Source organism: Podarcis gaigeae, assembly GCF_964106915.1.
Source record: "Podarcis gaigeae genome assembly, chromosome: 6".
Taxonomy (NCBI): domain Eukaryota; kingdom Metazoa; phylum Chordata; class Lepidosauria; order Squamata; family Lacertidae; genus Podarcis; species Podarcis gaigeae.
The window spans coordinates 12,819,466-12,837,221 of NC_139682.1; the positions used below are offsets into that span (position 1 = coordinate 12,819,466).

General features: G+C 38.4%; 1 protein-coding gene across 1 annotated transcript in view; it reads left to right on the forward strand.

Moving 5' to 3' along the window:
- Positions 1 to 17,756, forward strand: part of SYCP2 (synaptonemal complex protein 2) — a 51,001-nt gene that overhangs the window by 17,194 nt on the left and 16,051 nt on the right. Inside the window, exons 19-34 of the mRNA XM_083744102.1 lie at positions 3,456 to 3,631; positions 4,444 to 4,519; positions 4,713 to 4,770; positions 5,970 to 6,103; positions 6,265 to 6,557; positions 8,056 to 8,180; positions 8,380 to 8,416; positions 8,733 to 8,806; positions 8,889 to 8,946; positions 10,929 to 10,984; positions 11,603 to 11,654; positions 12,375 to 12,540; positions 13,098 to 13,162; positions 13,728 to 13,907; positions 14,528 to 14,729; positions 16,512 to 16,735. Of these exons, the coding sequence (XP_083600228.1) occupies positions 3,456 to 3,631; positions 4,444 to 4,519; positions 4,713 to 4,770; positions 5,970 to 6,103; positions 6,265 to 6,557; positions 8,056 to 8,180; positions 8,380 to 8,416; positions 8,733 to 8,806; positions 8,889 to 8,946; positions 10,929 to 10,984; positions 11,603 to 11,654; positions 12,375 to 12,540; positions 13,098 to 13,162; positions 13,728 to 13,907; positions 14,528 to 14,729; positions 16,512 to 16,735 (1,976 nt within the window). The remainder of the gene's footprint in view (positions 1 to 3,455; positions 3,632 to 4,443; positions 4,520 to 4,712; positions 4,771 to 5,969; positions 6,104 to 6,264; positions 6,558 to 8,055; positions 8,181 to 8,379; positions 8,417 to 8,732; positions 8,807 to 8,888; positions 8,947 to 10,928; positions 10,985 to 11,602; positions 11,655 to 12,374; positions 12,541 to 13,097; positions 13,163 to 13,727; positions 13,908 to 14,527; positions 14,730 to 16,511; positions 16,736 to 17,756) is intronic.

The window sequence follows — 17,756 nt, forward strand, 5'->3', positions numbered from 1 at the left end:
CTGCAACAATGGGCTTATGAATTCACATAGATCAAAATGAGCCCTCAACACCCATCATAAGATGACAAGATGACATAACACTGCTTCTTGAACCCTGGTGACTCAGACCACAGTGGCCACACTACTCCCAGTCCTACAGGCAGGGGTTCAAGCCTTTCATGCTGCTCAAAAGCACAGTTTTTTAGGACAATACTGCTCCATCTGGAGTTTTGCCACTGGGTGTGTGCAGGTCTTAGGACAACAGTTGGGGACCACATTACCTTGTGTCACGCTGTTAAACCAAAGTCAGCCCTCAATGGGAATAGCCTCTCAGACCTGACACCTGGTGCCTTTACTAGATGTGATCTCATGCTCTCTGCTACAGTCTATAGAGGGCACCCCCCACAATTTTAGGACCAAAAGCAGCCGTAACAGCTTTTTAGAATCATGCCAAGAAGTTCCTGGATTCCTCAGCCACCACAAAGCGCAAAAGAAGTCATTTCCGTGGGTTAAGGAAGTGTTAACTGGGTTGGGTAATGATTACAAGCTATGATGGAGGCAGGAGAGCAGAATTGTAGGAGGTGTAGTGAATCTCCTCAGTTTTTTCTCCTGCCTTTGTGAAAGCAGTCCATTCCTTCCATCTCTCTGTTTTTCTGCCTTATTCCACTCCTCAAGTTGCAGGAGCTACTGCTCTCCCAGGAAACACTCAAGAAAAGTGCTCTCCACAGAGGGCATACTTGTTGCCTTGTTTGAACAGCTCTGCCTTATGGAGTGAGTAGGAAAAGCAAACCGAGTGAGGTGAGGATATCCTCCTGCTAGTGTAGCTGTTTGAAGGGGGAAAAAGATTCAAATCCAAAATAAGGCATAAAACAGTAACACCAGAAGCAACATAAGTCATTGCACCCTTAAAGATTTTAATCTTTTGACTTTCTTTAATGCCTCCTTTCATGTGAAATATATCAAAGAAAGATGATTGTGCATATGTGAGGACCTTTGATGTTAATAGAATATATAGTTCCTCCTAAATCTCAAATGTTAATGTTGTATTCAGCACTTTCCAGCATTAAGTCGCAATGAAGCATCTTTTTATTTGAATTTTATCAGCCAGTAGTTGCTTTTTATGTACCTCAAATAACGGGCCTCCTTTATTGAGCCTGCTAATGGTTTCCACAAGCATTTTCTTATTCATTTATGTAGGACACAGGCTAGGCTCTGGCAAAACTCTGGGGAGGGGAGCCCATAATTATGGAGAAGCCAGAGAACAGTAATGTGTGCCTTTTCTGTTTTATATTGATTCATGGTAGTTTGAAATCAGGCGATGCTTTGATCTTAATTGTTGCAGAAGTAATTGAAAATTGCCTCATTTTGTGCAAAGTTGCCTCAACTAGGAATCCAGTGATTTATGACTTAATAGTCAAAATCATTTTGCATTGTTGGCAGAAAGTTATAGTCATCTATGCTTTTGATGGCCCATTCTGTCATCAGGCAAATTGCAGTTATAGATACTGAGTACTCTTCAAAGGCGGCACTATCAAATTACAGTAGCAGAGTCTTAAGCTTTTAAAGTCAATAAATGGTTAAATCTATATGTTGACTTTTAACTGTAATAAATCTTTACACCTGTCCTCCCTTTGAAGAGATGCCCTCTGTCCCCAGCCCTCTGCCCAGCCCCCAAAAATACCTCTATGAGAGAAATAAGATTTTGTGAGTGGTGCAAGGTGAGCTTCTTGGCTAAGAGGTGGGTTAAGAGCATAGGAAACTGGATTATAAGTATGTCCATCTAGCCCAGTATTGTCTACTTTGACTGGTAATAGCCATGTTTCCAGACAGAAGTTTTTCTCATCACCTATACCTGACCCCTTTAACTGGAAGTGTGTTGGATTGAGTTGAACATGGGACTTTTTGCATGCAAAGAATGTGCTTGACCTCTACACTGTGGTCCCTCAACCCGGTTTTAGAATCCAGATCTTCCTGGGCTTTCTGTCTCTTTCTTACATCACACTGTCTCTCAACACTAGAGTTGACCCCCATACACATTCCAATCTAGAAAACCAAGCAAGTTCATCAGTATTCCTCTTACCTTTTAATGTTACATTTCTTATGGTGGGAGACAGATTTTCCTTAAAGACAGTAGTCCTAATAGTTGGCTTGATCAGCTGCAGATTTGCCAAATTCTTATATTGACAATAGCTTTTTATGAAATGTACTTGAAACTAAGAGATCAGCATAATATGAAAGTGGACCTCAATATTGTTTTGTGCCTGTAGTAGGCTTATATTTGAAATAGGATTTATTTTTTAAAGCACTTTTATTGTAAGGTTGAGTTTCAAAGTGTATTGGCAAATCTTTCCAATATGATCTTTAATGTTTCCCAAGTTGCTGACTTAAGGAAAGTCACTGTCGTCTTAAATGTGAATCCCCCCCCCCCCCAGCTCAGTTACACCTGGCTCTTAAAAGCTTAGAATGTGACAGCCCTACTGTGCCATGACTATGCTCTGGGACTCTGACTTCAGCTCAGACATGGTCAGAACCAGGGGCAGAGACTCTGGAGCTGAGTGATATGTCCAAAACAGAACATGTGCCCACTACCTGACCTAAAGGGACCCCTGACCATTAGGTCCAGTCGTGACCGACTCTAGGGTTGTGGCGCTCATCTCGCTTTATTGGCCGAGGGAGCCGGCATACAGCTTCCGGTTCATGTGGCCAGCATGACTAAGCCGCTTCTGGCGAACCAGAGCAACACATGGAAATGCTGTTTACCTTCCCACCGGAGCGGTACCTATTTATCTACTTGCACTTTGACGTGCTTTCAAACTGCTAGGTTGGCAGGAGCAGGGACCGAACAACTGAAGCTCACCCTGTCATGCGGATTCGAACCACCGACCTTCTGATCGGCAAGTCCTAGGCTCTGTGGTTTAACCCACAGCGCCACCTGCGTCCCTTACTACCTGACCTAGATGATGACTAACTCTTAGTTTTCTGAATGTATCCTGCATGTCGACTAAAAGAAATGTTCACAGTAACATTCCTGCTCTCTGCCTATATCTGTCTCTAATCCTATTCTAAAGTATAACTTTTTGGTTCAGCCAACAGGTTCTGGGAAGCCTGTGTTAATCTCTTTATTTGAACGAAACAATTTAATCTTCTGTAAACATTGCATTTGGTACTTCACATATGTCATTTTACATGCTGACCTCCATATTGATTCTGTAAATAAACATTTTTTCTATTTTTAAATTGAATTTGGGACTCCAAGGTTTTTGTGGTTCCCACAAGTAATTGAAGCAAGAAGAGGTATAGTGTGAGATCCCCATGGCATGTTATGAGTTCCAGATTAAAGATTAAAACAGAGAGACTAATAGTTCTGCTCTGTTCAATATCCAAGTTGTAGTAAGCCCATTTGCTGCAGTTTTGGCACAAACAACACAGAACATGCAAACTTCATTAAAATAACGCAAATGTGGATTTGTTTCCAGCAACTCCACTGAAAGGCAGAGTTAAAGCACCTCTTAAAATGACGAGCTCTGTGGGAAGAACTGATATTTTCTCAATAACTGAGGAAAGAGCAGTGAATTTCAATCAAGAAGATGATTATGTGCCTCTATCTTCGGTTACCATGTCTGTAAGAAAGGATAATTCTGCTGCAAAAAAGGTAGTTATATGTTTGTGTAACTTAGGGTAGACTCACATGGAAGCTTCAAAACCGCACAATAGTACTGGTTGAAGCTGGCAAAGAGCTGCCCATTCTTAGGTGGGCTGGCTGGGACCAGGTTTGTGATACTGGAGAACACATTGGCCAAGGATTTATGACATTGCTATGGGACAGCTGGCCTACACTTTGAGTTTAGCCAGGTAGAAATCTCAAAGCTATTATTTTTGCTCTTACTGAATCCTTGTGCACAATGTTCGCTCCCTTTCAGAAGCTTAATTTGTAGTTAAAATACATCTAATAAATCAAGACTGAGTGGACTTTGGACTGCTTAACTGTATTGCAGAATAGATCATCATTAAATTCCAGACAAATGCAAACATAAAAGGCTAATTTTTATAGCACTCTCTGTATGTGCATGTCAAACCAGCCAACCTTCATTGAGCTCGGACTTTATCAGTTCTGCTCCAAAGCCCCAAAGTGAAGGAATATGTTGGAGGAAGATGCTTTTTTGTCTGTCTGCTGTTGATTTTTTCGTTACCTAACATATCAATTTCCTTTTAATTAGTCCTGGCCATTGACACTTACTTGCAAATAAATCCCATTGAACTCAATAGGATTTCCCTTGAGTGTGCATGTACTGCATGCATTGTACAGTAAGTTTTTAAAAAAATGTTTTATGTGATATTGATCTTTGAGAGTTTATGTATTTTGTGCTTGAACCTGTGAAACAGTTTGAACAATATTTGAGAAACTGTCATGAAAATAAATGCATGCTAATTACATCAATATTTTTTTATTGTGTTTATATACAGCAAGCTCATATTCAAAATGTTGAAAACATGCCTTATGAGGAAGAAGTTTTAAACACCAGTGAAAAACAAAAAGCAGGCAAGTTGCTTGACACGTTTCACTATTTTTACTTTTAAATTATTTTCATATTTGTCTCATTTCAGTTGATTGTATGCAGCTCTTGCAGCTGAAGAGTAGGTTAAAAATGTTCTAAAAAGGAATAAAATTTGGATGGAAAATCTTTAACAAGATGAAGATTTTAAGTCTAATTTTATGTCTATATTTCACTTAGATGATTTGATGGATATTGTTCCTGATTCTCAGCTGGTAGAAAGAAGTGACAAATCATTGTAAGTAATGGAAATAAATTATAAACAGTCAATCTAAATGTTAACTAGTACTGATAGCAGAATACTCTGGTGGATGGCTCTGATTTCATGTCAGGAGGTCTTTAGATAGGCCTATCATCAGTTATCTTTTCTCTCAAGCAAAAACATGGATGTTAGCAGGGGTCCAAAATCCCTTCCAGCCTATGGCTTGGAAACTTTGGCTTTCATTTATTATCATATTTTCTTTTGGCCTTCCTTACGCCTTGCTTACTAGGTTTAAAAAGAACTCTTAAAGAGTTAGCATTTAGTTAGTGCAAGAGTTCTTCTTTGTAGCTCCTGCACAGTCACACAGGCCAGTTATTTGCCCATGCAAAGATAATTCAGTTACGTTCTAAAGCTAGCTTACAGTTTTGGTGGTTGCCCTGCTGCCCCCACCCTCAATGGGCATGCATGGCTCCCATCTTCTAACTCTATTCTCCTTTCACCACCCCAGCAGGAACTTGCTTGGAGAACTGCTCTTTGCTAAGTATTTTCTCTGTGAAGGAAAAAAAATGAACTCCCCCCCCCTTTTATATTTTATTTTATCTATGTTTCTTCCTTATACTTCTGTCTTTTTGTTTTCATTGGTTGTGTTTTTCCATCTTTACAGGTTTGTCACTCAAGAGGTGGGGTTTTTTCTGTAGATAACTGCCCTTCTGAGAGTAAACTAATTGGCATAGTCTCTGTGTCTTCTACTTTCCCATCGTAGCCAGGCTTTTACTTGCCAGGCAAGCAGTAGATGACTTTGTGTCTAAGAGCACTGCTTTGGGAGAAGGCATTGCTGTTTGCTGAGAAAGTCAGGCTTACTCTTTCAAAGCCTCCACATTTTTTGCAGGGGAGCAGAGCAGACACCAGTGGCTTTTGCATTTCTTCAGGAAGATGGCAGGCCACTCATAACAGATTTTATGTGTTTCCTGGAGGCGAGGAACCTTAAAGTTTTTTACTCTGCCTTATACAGACAATCAGGTTAGCTCTGCGGCTTCTGAGCAATTGGTTCACAGTAGTCTATAGGCCTTAGGTTCAAAGAAAAAAAGAGAAGTGTTTTTCTGGAGCACTTTTCATTGCAATAGAGCCCAAAACTTCACAGACCTATGATTCACAAAGCCTCTTAATAAGCAGGGAGGGACAACCACATACAGTAGTGATAAAAGTAGGATTTTCTCCCCATTTGCTTTATTTAGGTTACCTGGCATTCTGGAAAATTCTGTTGCAGAAGCTAGAACTCGGAAAAAACAGAAGTGTTGGGTACCTGAGCAGATAATATCACATTGTAACAAGCAGAATAGTAGTTCACTGGGAAATACAGACTATCAAGGTTAAACTTTTACTTCATTTATTAAAAGTGTTAAATCAGGTTTTTCTTAAAATCCCATTTTTAACTTCATTTTGTGTATGTGTGTATATTAGGTCCTAATTCATGTAGTAAAGCTGTCAAGCCAAGAATGTTCACGTCAGTATTTGAAATGCCTTCTCCAGGGCTGAAAAACAAACATCACAGCTATGGAAAAATCGTGGAGCAGCAATACAATGAAATCAGTAAAATACCAGAAAAAACTGGCAATATAAAGAGCACAGAGTCACGGAACAGTTTTAAACATTTGGATGAGAGCATATCAAAAGATAACAGCATAAAGCTTGCTCCTGATAAACATGAAATATCACTTAAAGCAACAACGAGTTCAAGACATTCAGAATTCGTTATGGAAACCAATGATGACGCTAGCTTTGATGTTTCTTTTGGAAAAGGAACTGACAAGAAAACAGATCAGGTAAAATGAGAGAAGGCAAAGGAGCCTCAGAATTACTTTTCTATTTGGAAATCATAGTCATGACTTTTCAGATTTTTTAAATAAGTTGTATATAATCACTACATCAAGGAACCCTGCCAGTTTGTTAAGATTTCAAATTGGTACAGTGTCACGCACCAAGCTGGTTAGTAAACCACACAGTTCCAAAGCTACATGATCTTCACAAACTTGTCTGTGTTTCAGGCCTAATGAGCACAGCAGTTCATGCCCTTTAGGTCCTACTCCATGAAATCAGCTGCTGAGACTAAAAGTCCCGCCTGCCTACAGCCATCCGTTTCTCCTCCAGGGCTTCTTCAAGCAATCAGAGACTGCACCTCTGTGCAGCCTGCCTTGAATAAATGATGATGATGATGATATTTATATGCCACCCATCTGACTGGGTTGCACCAGCCACTCTGGGCGGTTCTCAACAAAATATTAAAAACACAGTAAAACGCCACCCATTTAAAACTTCCGTTATGCCTTTGCATACCTCTTCTGGCTTCATACCTCTTCTGGTTCAGGAGGAAGGGGAGTTTATTGCAGCAGAGGGGTGGAGATACCCATTACTCTCATCTCTGCCTCTGAACCTCCCTCTTCCCACTTGTCTGCTTCAGCTTCTGCCTTTGATTCATGTTGTCTGTCTGCCACAGCTCCCAACTCACTGAGCCCTGTTACCCTTTTGACACCTCTTCCCATTCTTCTCCCTGTGGTTATAGTTGTCCAACCACCACTCTGGACTGGGTTCCCCAGCTAGTTTCTCCCACCACTCCTCTGTGTTCAACCAAACCATGACATACAGATATCATAAAATCTATTTAGGTTAAAATATTATTTTAAAGTTGTGAATTGCTAAACATTATCACTTTCAAAAGATATTTTTCCTTAAAATTGGTAAGTGTTCATAAATGTTATCATTAAAGTTGACTGCATCTACAAGTGCCCTGGTACCTAAACCCGTGTTTAAAATTATTGTCACTTAACGGAGACTGTCTGCAGCAGGGATAGTGAACATGGTGCCCTCCAGATATTGTTGGGCTACAGTTCCACCATCCTTGACTCTGATTCCAGCCCTGAATCTACAAAATAAAATGTAGGAAGAGACATACCCTGTAATTCTACAGAGAACTAATGTGAATGGGGGAGAAGCTTGCTTGTTTGCTGGATTTTGTTTAAAAAAAAAGTTTTGGAAAGATTCCATTCAAAAGCTTTCTTGTTCATCCACCTGATAAACTCCAGTAAATAACTCCCAAACCATTTTTGCTCAGCTTTATGCACACTTATCTCCTTACTGCTGATAATATCATAACTGCAAATGGCTTTAGTGGAGCAGAGATTTCCTGTGTGTTGCATGAATGTTCTTCATTTTCCTACTAGTATACAGAAACCTTTGACTTTCTGACCGGTGCTGTAGAAGCTGTACTATTTTAGTAATCGGATTTCCTGGTAAATTTAACAAATTATTTTCAAAATCTTACAGAAAGCAAAACAAAAAGAAATGATGGAAACTACAGAAATGTTACTAAGTAAAATCAGCAACCGATACAAAGGAATGGATGGTGCAAAAAGTACAAGAAAATTGTGCCAGTTCTTTGCTAACAGGAGGTATTCTATACATATTTTCTTTTTATAGTAGTTACTTGCAGGCTAGTAATTTATTTAGAATTACAACATTTTACTGATCTTGCTTTAATTTCTATATTACCTAATTCCCCTAAAACATGGCATTAAAGCAAATGTTTTTTACTAATGAATTTTCTGGTATGAAATAGATTTAATATATTATTTTTACTTATTTTTACAGCACATCTTTAAATAAATCAGGTTTCAGTGTTTGCAAGGTATGTTGTTTTTCTATACAAAGAGGTATATTAAAATTTTGTTCTAAAATTGTTTCAATATGTAAGAATAAAATACATTCATATAGTAAATTTAATGTTTGACTCAACCACTTATTAATAATTACTGATATCCTCAGTGATATTTCATCTTTAAGTTTTTGAACCTATTTGGGGGCACCTTATGAGGCCAAAAAGCAACTTTTAAATATTCATATAATTAAATAAGTCTTGTTGAAGTAAAAGAGGACTGCATGAGTTGAGGAGGAGTATTAATGCCACTATACAGTTTTTTTGCTAACTCTTCTTTTATGCCTAGAAAAAAAGTCAGAGCAGAAGTTCTAGAAGTTTAAAAACTACAACTTTGCTAAACGTAACTACTGGGCACCTTATGTAAGTAAAGCGCCACCTCATTCAAGTACAATAATTTAGATTATGAAGAGTATACTGAACAGAGTTTTATCTCTTTTGATAGGGACGATGTCTACAACTTTAATCTGAGTGGATCCGATGAACCTACAGTAAAACTTGGAGTAAGATTAGTATTGTAGCAAATAATGTGTTACTAATTATAAACCACAGAGCCTAGGGCTTGTCAATCAGAAGGTCGGTGGTTCGAATCCCCGCAACTGGGTGAGCTCCTGTTGCTCGGTCCCCACTCCTGCCAACCTATCAGTTCAAAAGCACGTCAAAGTGCAAGTAGATAAATAGGTACTGCTCTTGCAAGAAGGTAAACGGCGTTTCCGTGCCCTGCTCTGGTTCACCAGAAGTGGCTTAGTCATTCTGGTCACATGACCCGGAAGCTGTATGCTGGCTCCCTCAGCCAGTAAAGCAAAACGAGCGCGACAACCCCAGAGTCATCCGCAACTGGACCTAATGGTCAGGGGGCCCCTTTACCTTTACCTTTAATTATAAACAGATGATCACCTCCACAGTCACATTAGGGACAGCTCTACATTAGGTAGGGTATAGCAGCCCACATAAGGCAGTCAATTTGGGAGTACCGTTATAATGGGAAGAGCAGTCCTAATGGTGGAAAGCGCAGAGTGACAGATTCAATGCAACATCCTTAACCTTATGCTATATCTTCTTGCTGGATCCATAGCTGGCCCTGCGCTGCCTCTGTTTTGCAGCCCTCCACTAACTACTGCCAGCAGCAACAGTTTCCCAAGACTCCCATGCTTACAACAGGAACAGTGAGGCCCCCATAGTGGCAAAGCTCCACCATTGACAGAAGGGTACCTCCTAATTGTATCCCCTGCAACAGCACAGTTTTGTGCACTTCATTATTATATTTTTTGCCATCATGTGCCTTTGAAATTTTCTGGCTCCAGCTCCAGGCATACCCCCAAACTGGGAGAAATTTAGAGGGAACAAACTGCACTTAATGTAAATGAATGATTGCTTAGGTAAATAAATAATTATAACACGATTTTAACATATTCTTGGCTCACTTTCATTTTCTTTACATAGTATAAATGATATACCGTTTGGCATATTTTTTAAAAAACATTTTATTCAGCATGCTCCTTTGGTGATAATGATTTTAAAAAATAATAATGATAATACATTAATCCAGTTCAAGCCACAGACAACTAATCAACAACCTGGGCACTCAGATTTAGGTGCATCAAATACATCAAAGAGTTCATCCTGCTAGCTCTGCATTCAGATTCCCATCTGCATCATAGGTAACTGTGGAAGAGATTTTGCACACAAAGATAAACATAGACGGAATAACATAAAATCACTCACTGAAATAAAAGGATTGCATTAAAACTGATAGTCCAAACACCATAGCCTGTCACTGTCTATCCACTTGCTCACTGCTTCCAAATGAGAGTCACTAGAAGCCCAGAGAAAACGATGTGTTCCTATTGCCACCTAAAACAACATGAATGTTGCAAGGATCTCCTCTGGCAGAGTAACTCCAGCAGTAGAGCAATAATGGCAAATGAAATCTCTGTATATGGCAGTTATAATGGGCGGAATGCAGGCTGCACGAAGCAGCTCACTCATGCTTTATTCAAAGGGCAGCGTGATTTGTATGGAAAACACGATTCCCTGAGATAACCAAAATATTATAAGGATATCTTAAATTGAAAGGAGCTGATTATATTTTCCATGCCTCTAACATTTTAATAGGGATATTTGCTACTTCAGAGTTTCATAATGAGATTTGGAACCATGTAAAAGGTGTTTATTTCAAAGGGGCTTATCAGTATCTAACCCTATGCATTGCTACAGCTATATACAAAATAGACTGGATTAATGGAGGATATGGAAAAACAATTGTAGTATTTCCTATGCTGTTTCAGTAATTTTTACTAAGTCTCTAGAGTCTTTTGCAGAAGGATATAGTCTGTTTTTGTAAATTTCATCACAAAAAGGAAATAAAAATACTTGATTGCTTGGGTGATATAACCATCAAAAATAGGTGAACAAGGGAAAAAAAGTTGCAGTGAGATTTGATTTATTTCTGTTTGATTTATGTCTTTTGGTATTTACATTTTAGATCCAAGAATTTCATCTTACCAAACTGGAAGCTAGTACTGATGTTCCAAAGAAAAAGTAAGCATATGTGGATCATTAGACCCAGATTCCTTTTAACGCACCTTATGATAATAAAAATATAAGTACATATATTTTGATTTGATTACTACAGTGGTACCTCTTCTTACGGACGCAATCCGTTTCGGGGTGCCATTCGCACCCCGAAAAATCCGTAAGTAGAGCCCCGCTTCTGCATGTGACGCAACAGAGCGCTCCTGCACATGTGCGCAGAGCGTTCATGCGCTCAGGGGTACACGGCGAAATCCGGAAGTATACACTTCTGGGTTTGCCGCATTCGCAACCCAAAAATCCACAATATGAACCTAACGCAGCTAGAGGTATGACCGTATTTTACACAACCATCTCAAGACAATGTATGATAAAAAATATAGGTAAAAATATAAAAAGTCCATAAATCTGAAACAAAACTAAAACAGACACTTGTAGCAAAGACCCATTTATCCACCTGAGAAAGCTTGTTGGAACAAAAATATATTCAGTTGTTTCCAGAAGTGTAGATAGTGGGCACCTGTTGTATCTTGATAAGATTTTCCAGACATTCAAGTAGTCAAAAAACAAATTAATCCAAATAGAGTACCTATATTTTGTACATGATTTACTTTATATTTGTTTCAGGAACCATGGAAATAAGGAGGAAAGTATAATCCAAAAGAAGCAAGATAAGAAGGTATTTAAAGTCCAGGAATACAAAAGAAGAAGAATTAAAAGTCCCCAATATTTAAAACAGTTTGTTCAGTAAATATATTATATAAGGGGTGCAAAAAGCCACCTACAAATCATGAATGTAATCCATAGTTTAATATACTCACAAATCCAGATTTCTTGCATGGGGAGCCTTTCTGTGTGCTGGAAGGGGGAGGAGTGTGCTGGTAGATGAGGAGGGGGCTGCAGCTGCAATGAATGGCTGCCTAGCATGGAGCAAAGCAGCCACTCTGTTCTTTTGTTAGCCAATCAAAACAGCTAATTGGAGAGAAGGGGTAGAATTAACTTGGGCAGACCTGAGAGGGAACTTCATCCCTCTGGTCTGCCATAAAAGAAATGGGGATTTGCCAAAGGGGGGGGGGCATTGTATTTCCAACTTTCTTAGCCCTCCCCACCTTTTCTGCTATAATATGGTGTTAGCTAAGCTGTGTTAAGTTATGATGAGAGTGCTATGGACCCAGGTTTAGCTACTCGTTGACAGTTGGGAAATAATTTTACCCAGGATCATAATTGGCTATTTTGACAACCACTGGGCTTAAATCAGTCATGGCAAACTAGTTTCATTGGTTTTGGTTGTCTTCAGTGTTTGACTTGTTTAAGGACTCAGTCATAAGTAATTTAGCTGGAAAGGCTCCTGCAAATTTAATGTCAGTAAATGGTTTATCAGTGTTTTCTTATTTTATAGAACAGAACTAATAAAAACAAGAAGCACATTTTCAGTGACACAGATACAGAATATAGAGATGACAGGACAGATATTAGCTGGCTAAGAGAATCAAATAGAAAACCTAAACTGCAGCTGGTTGACTATAGCAGACCCAGAAAACAGAAGTCTAAAACTCTGGATACAAGTACGCAATCTATATATTACAAATTTTATAGCTGTAACGATCTTCACTTCGTTCTAGGATAGTAAATGTCTTACTATTTTGCTGTCTTGTAGACTTTCAGTGTAGTATACTTGAAACATGTCAGATGAATTTCTAGCATTGGATATTATATTTTTCCTTGACAGATTTTGCGGGGGGGGGGGGGCTAGTGATATTTTGCTGTTTCTTGATTGGGTAAAATATGAAAATAGTATAAAGCTTACTGTTTAATATACTCCACTGGAACAAACTTTGTAGTTTCCTTGTAGGAATGACAGGTTAGAGTTCCTGTTCATTAATGGTACTCTGATTTCACATTTTAAATGACTATATGTTGGGGAATCTAGGGCATGTTTAATGACATATGAATCAAAGATTGTAAAATTTGTTCTGAGTAGTGAAGCAGAATATAATTGGCCTAAATGAAGTTCTTTTGCACTTGATGTTGTAAGGTTTTGTTTTGTTTTGTTTTGTTTTGTTTTGTTTTGTTTTGTTTTGTTTTGTTTTGTTTTGTTTTGTTTTGTTTTGTTTTGTTTTAGATATATATTCTGTATCACCAAGCGTGGGGGAAATACCTCAACAGAAGAAAACCATAAATGATAAGGTATGATAAAACTTTCAAACTGTATATCTTAGAAGCATTAATACTGAGTCACTCCATATGACAAGACATATAAATAATCTTATCACATAAGCAAAGTCGATTCAGTTTGCTGTGCAATATAAGGAGGAGCTGTTTGGCCATTGTTTATTTCATTTTTTCTGCCTTGCTTGAAGCAGACCTATAATTTCTTTGAACTCCTATTCTGGCCTGTTATCTTTACTCAAGATTTGCCAGTCTTTTCTGTTCAATTAATTCCACGCATTGATTTGCCTGTTTTCTCCTCCATTAAAAAGGATAGAAGCAAGGATTTAGTTTTCTTTGCTTGTGTTCACCTTAGCCTTTCCTGCCCTTTTTCTGTTACTTCTGTTATACTTTCCTGCTACTAGCGACATGCCAAAGACTGTTTTAGATATGGGAGCCATTTTGTGTTATTCCATGCCCTCCACAGACCTCACATTTTGTGGTTGGCCCCCATGTCACTTCCTCAAAATTCTGAATGTGCTCATTTGCCAGATAATTAATAAATCATCACTAACATGTTCGTACATTGTTGGAATAAATAAAGGTACCAGTTTCTACCAATCAATGTGATAATGATACTGTGGGGAAAGCAGCACCAACCAGATCAAGACAACCCAGAAAAGCAGCACTAGCCAAAAAACGTTATAAAGAACTCTCAGATTCATCAACTGAAAGTGAAGAGGAATCAGTACACTTAACAAAGAAAGACATTTTAAAAGAACGTGTAAGTTGTAGTTTTTTGTGCAGCGTTATTAATTATTTTAGATTCTGTTAGAGTTTGCATTTTAAAGACTCCCTAGTAAATTAAAAATAATTGTAAATATGTTGAAATGCCCTTATCTGAACTGAACTTAAACAATCAAGCTGTGATAATATAATAATAGAAAACATTTTTTTAGCAGAGTGTAAGGATCCCATTTCTCCCTAGCACTCTGAATTTGTAATTGTACAAATTTAGTGTTGTTTTAAGCACCAAATAAATCCCCATGATAGATTGTAGTTCCAGGAGAAGGGAAACATAAAAGGCAGAGAAATGTGTGAATATTAGTACCAGGTTAAAGGAGAAGAAATTGAAATGCTACAGGAAAAATACCAGGGCAAACATAGCATGATAGAAATACAGTTACACTCTTGGATTCCTACTTTGTCTAATGGTAAAACACTGAGTGGAATTCCGTGTCACTCTGTGATGTGTTTTCCATCAGTGCAAGCCTTTAAGTTTGCCAGATAGAATGATTTCCCCCTTCTTCTTGCCCTGTGTGCTGTTCTTCTTGCCCTGTGTGCTGTTCTGTGTGCTTAGTATCTAGTGAAATGTGTCAGATATTATTTTTTTGGTATTTCCAGCCAGAACACAAAAGTATGAAAAACAAAGCTGTCGATCAACCAAAGGTACAACAGTGTGTTGCTTCCAGTGAGGTGACCAAAATAAAACAGGTACAGCAAGTAAAAAAGTCCACTAAATCAAAAGATAATGTGCCGAAACAACAAATGGAGTTATCACCACTGTCTTCGTCTGAGAGCCTACCTTCTTTTGAGACACTGAGAGGTAAGTTTTATATTTTTACTTGTATATTTGTTATTGTGTGTAATACTGAGTAAATACTGAAACTTAAATACATGCATACTGGTACAACAAAGCATCAAAACATTATAAAATTATATAATCATAAAATACAAAAAAACCCCTAACAGTCATTTATAACACGCAGTATTTAACAGTTTTGGGATAACTAAAATTAAACTGTAACAGTGAAACCCAGCAAGTTTTTTTGTGATTTTTGTTGCCATACATCTCTTAACACTGTGATTCTGCAGCTGAGGCACCACCAGGAAACTATTCACTGGATGGATAGACACCTATTAATAGCTCTTGTTAGATGCCTTAATTTGGAGAACATGACTTCATGTTCCTCTTCTAGAAGCAGTCCTGCCTTCCACTTCAGAGAAAACAACCAATTTCTGTAGGCTGGCGGTGGGGGCAGACTTTCTAAGAATAATTGAGAGCTGCTGAAAACCTACAATTTATGCTGAAAGGGAAATGATATTTTACTGGTACCTACGCAACACAGGCTACCCTCCAAAAGCTACTGGGTATCTGTTAGACTCAAGTAATTCTATATTTTAATAGTACTGTACTTTCTTTACTGTTTCTTTCCTGCTACCTCTGAATTGCCAGATTTAGAAGTTAGATCTGATAAATTAAGAGAGCAACAGGAGATAACAAATTCACTCACTCTGTTACTGACAGTCTAGGTAAGTCATTGTGCTTTTCTGATGAAAAGTGTAATGTCTGGTGAGCAAAAACTATGGAAGAAAACAATTAGAAAACTGCAAGAAAAGATTTCTGTGTCAAGGAATGCAATGTGCCATCACTGGAGAAAGGTGATAGTTGCATGGCAAATGAACATAGCTCATTGACAGAGCACATGCTTTGCATTAAAAAAGAGTCTGGGTTCAGTCCTAGTCATCTTTAGGTAGTGTTGGAAAAGACATCTGTCTTAAACCCTAGACAGTTACTACCAGTCAGTGGCTTGCCTTAGATGCAGAAGCAGAGTGTTGGTGCACACTGCTCAGCAGTGTCCACTTTTCTCTTTCCCTGCTTCTGTCACACTGGAAGAAAGTATCCAAAGTACTGGCTTAGCATTATGAGCAAGACATCACTCATTGTTTGTTGCACCTAAACATGCCACAAGCAGTAATTGGATTCCACTTGTGGCTTGTTTGGAAAGAAGCAAATCACAAGAGTGGTTCACATACGCCAGTAACCCAGTGCTCTAGTTTGTTTCCTCCCAGCATGGCAAAGGCAGGGATGGGAGAGAAGCAAATTGGATACTTACTGAACATCACACACTATCATGCTGCTTGTTTGCATTAGAATGTGTTTTATTTTAAAATATGGTTTAACATATGAACCAGATGGACTGATGGTATTCAGTGTTATAAGATTGCTTGCTGTGTTTCTGAACACGTTTTACATGCTTGAGATCGCAGAAATCTCCAGTTCAAAAGAGGACTGGGAAAGATCCCTGACTGAGCCTCAGGAGAGTTGCTGCTTGCTAGAAGATAAAATGGGCTAGTCTAGAGGAATGAGTGGTTGCTTTGCATGTTAGATAGCTTCATATATTCATCATGCCATAGCTTCCCTTCCCTCATGAGTTTGTAGTAGAATGTAAAATGAATATGCAGTTGAAATTTAGAACAGGGGTTGAGGTTGGGGAGGAGAGTTCACAGCCTGAGACTTGCATGAGCACATTCTTAAGTGTTCAGTGGTCAGATGCTGTGTATGAACAAACCTATATGTTGAATTATGCCTTTATTATTTGTTTAGGCTGGCAGAAGGGAACAAGGGAGGAATCTGCTGATCATATTTCAGAGAGAAGGTCATCTTTGTCATCCTTGCTTCACACACCTGAAAAGGAAGAATCCTTGAGCAATATCAAAAATGTGTCTGCTTTAGTGAAAATGGATAAGTTAATGCAGCTTCCTGAAAAGGACCAAACACAGATGTTTGAATCTGAAGACTTGTCACCTGTTTTAAGTCCAGTTCCTTCGGTAAATATGGAGTATTTTTAAAAAGAATTACCTTAATTCAGATATTATATTAAAAACTATTAGTTTGATATGTAGAGGCCATACCTATGCATGTTTGCTAGGAAGTAACTCCCATTGACTTCAGTGGTGCTAACTCCCAATGTCATGTGCGTAGGATTACAACCTTCTTATTCTTCCTATTCATTATATTTGTATTTTGTCTTTCATTCATAGATTTCAAGGTGGTTCACAGCAAAAAAATACCCTAGTAATTAGACAAAGCAGGTTACTACAGCTGTCTTTACTTTGCCTTTGCTAAACTATAAATGATGTAACATACAGTATAGAAAAGCCTCTAATCTCATTTCTCCTTCTAGTGGTCACAATATATGTATATTGTATGTTCACAATATATGTATATTGTGTATATGCATATAAGGAAGGGAGTGATTTTTTTTCCTATGGTGTTTTCATTTTTTTATTTGATTAATCTGATTTTCCATATATACTTGCAGCACAGTCGTAAGCATATTTGGTCAGGTAAGCCCCATTGAGTTCAGTGGGCTTACCCCCTGCCTACTACTGAATTTGCTCATAAGTCTGTTCACACATACATGTGGACCCTCATCTACCACATGTTAATGGAGGCACAACTTTGAGTTATTTTTATCTGGAGACAGTCTCACACCACAGTGGTTATTTCACTATGCTACTATCAATTTAGAAATGCCAACACAGTCTTTCTTAATTAGGGGAATTATCAAGAAAACAAAGATTTAGCTATAAGTGGCGAGTAATAAGTAAAATGGCTTTGCTGCTTGAAGTACCAGTACAGACATGTAAAGCAGCAAGACAGTTGTTACAAGTTGCACAGACTACCCAAACCCATATTACATGTCCTGTAACCTTAATAATTACATCCCAGGGAAGGAAGAGTTAAGGAGACATCATTTCTTGAATCTCACCTTGACCTGCAGTGACAGGTCACAACTGAGTCCAGGGTTCCTGGCATCAAATCATTTGATTTGTCTTCGGGTATTTA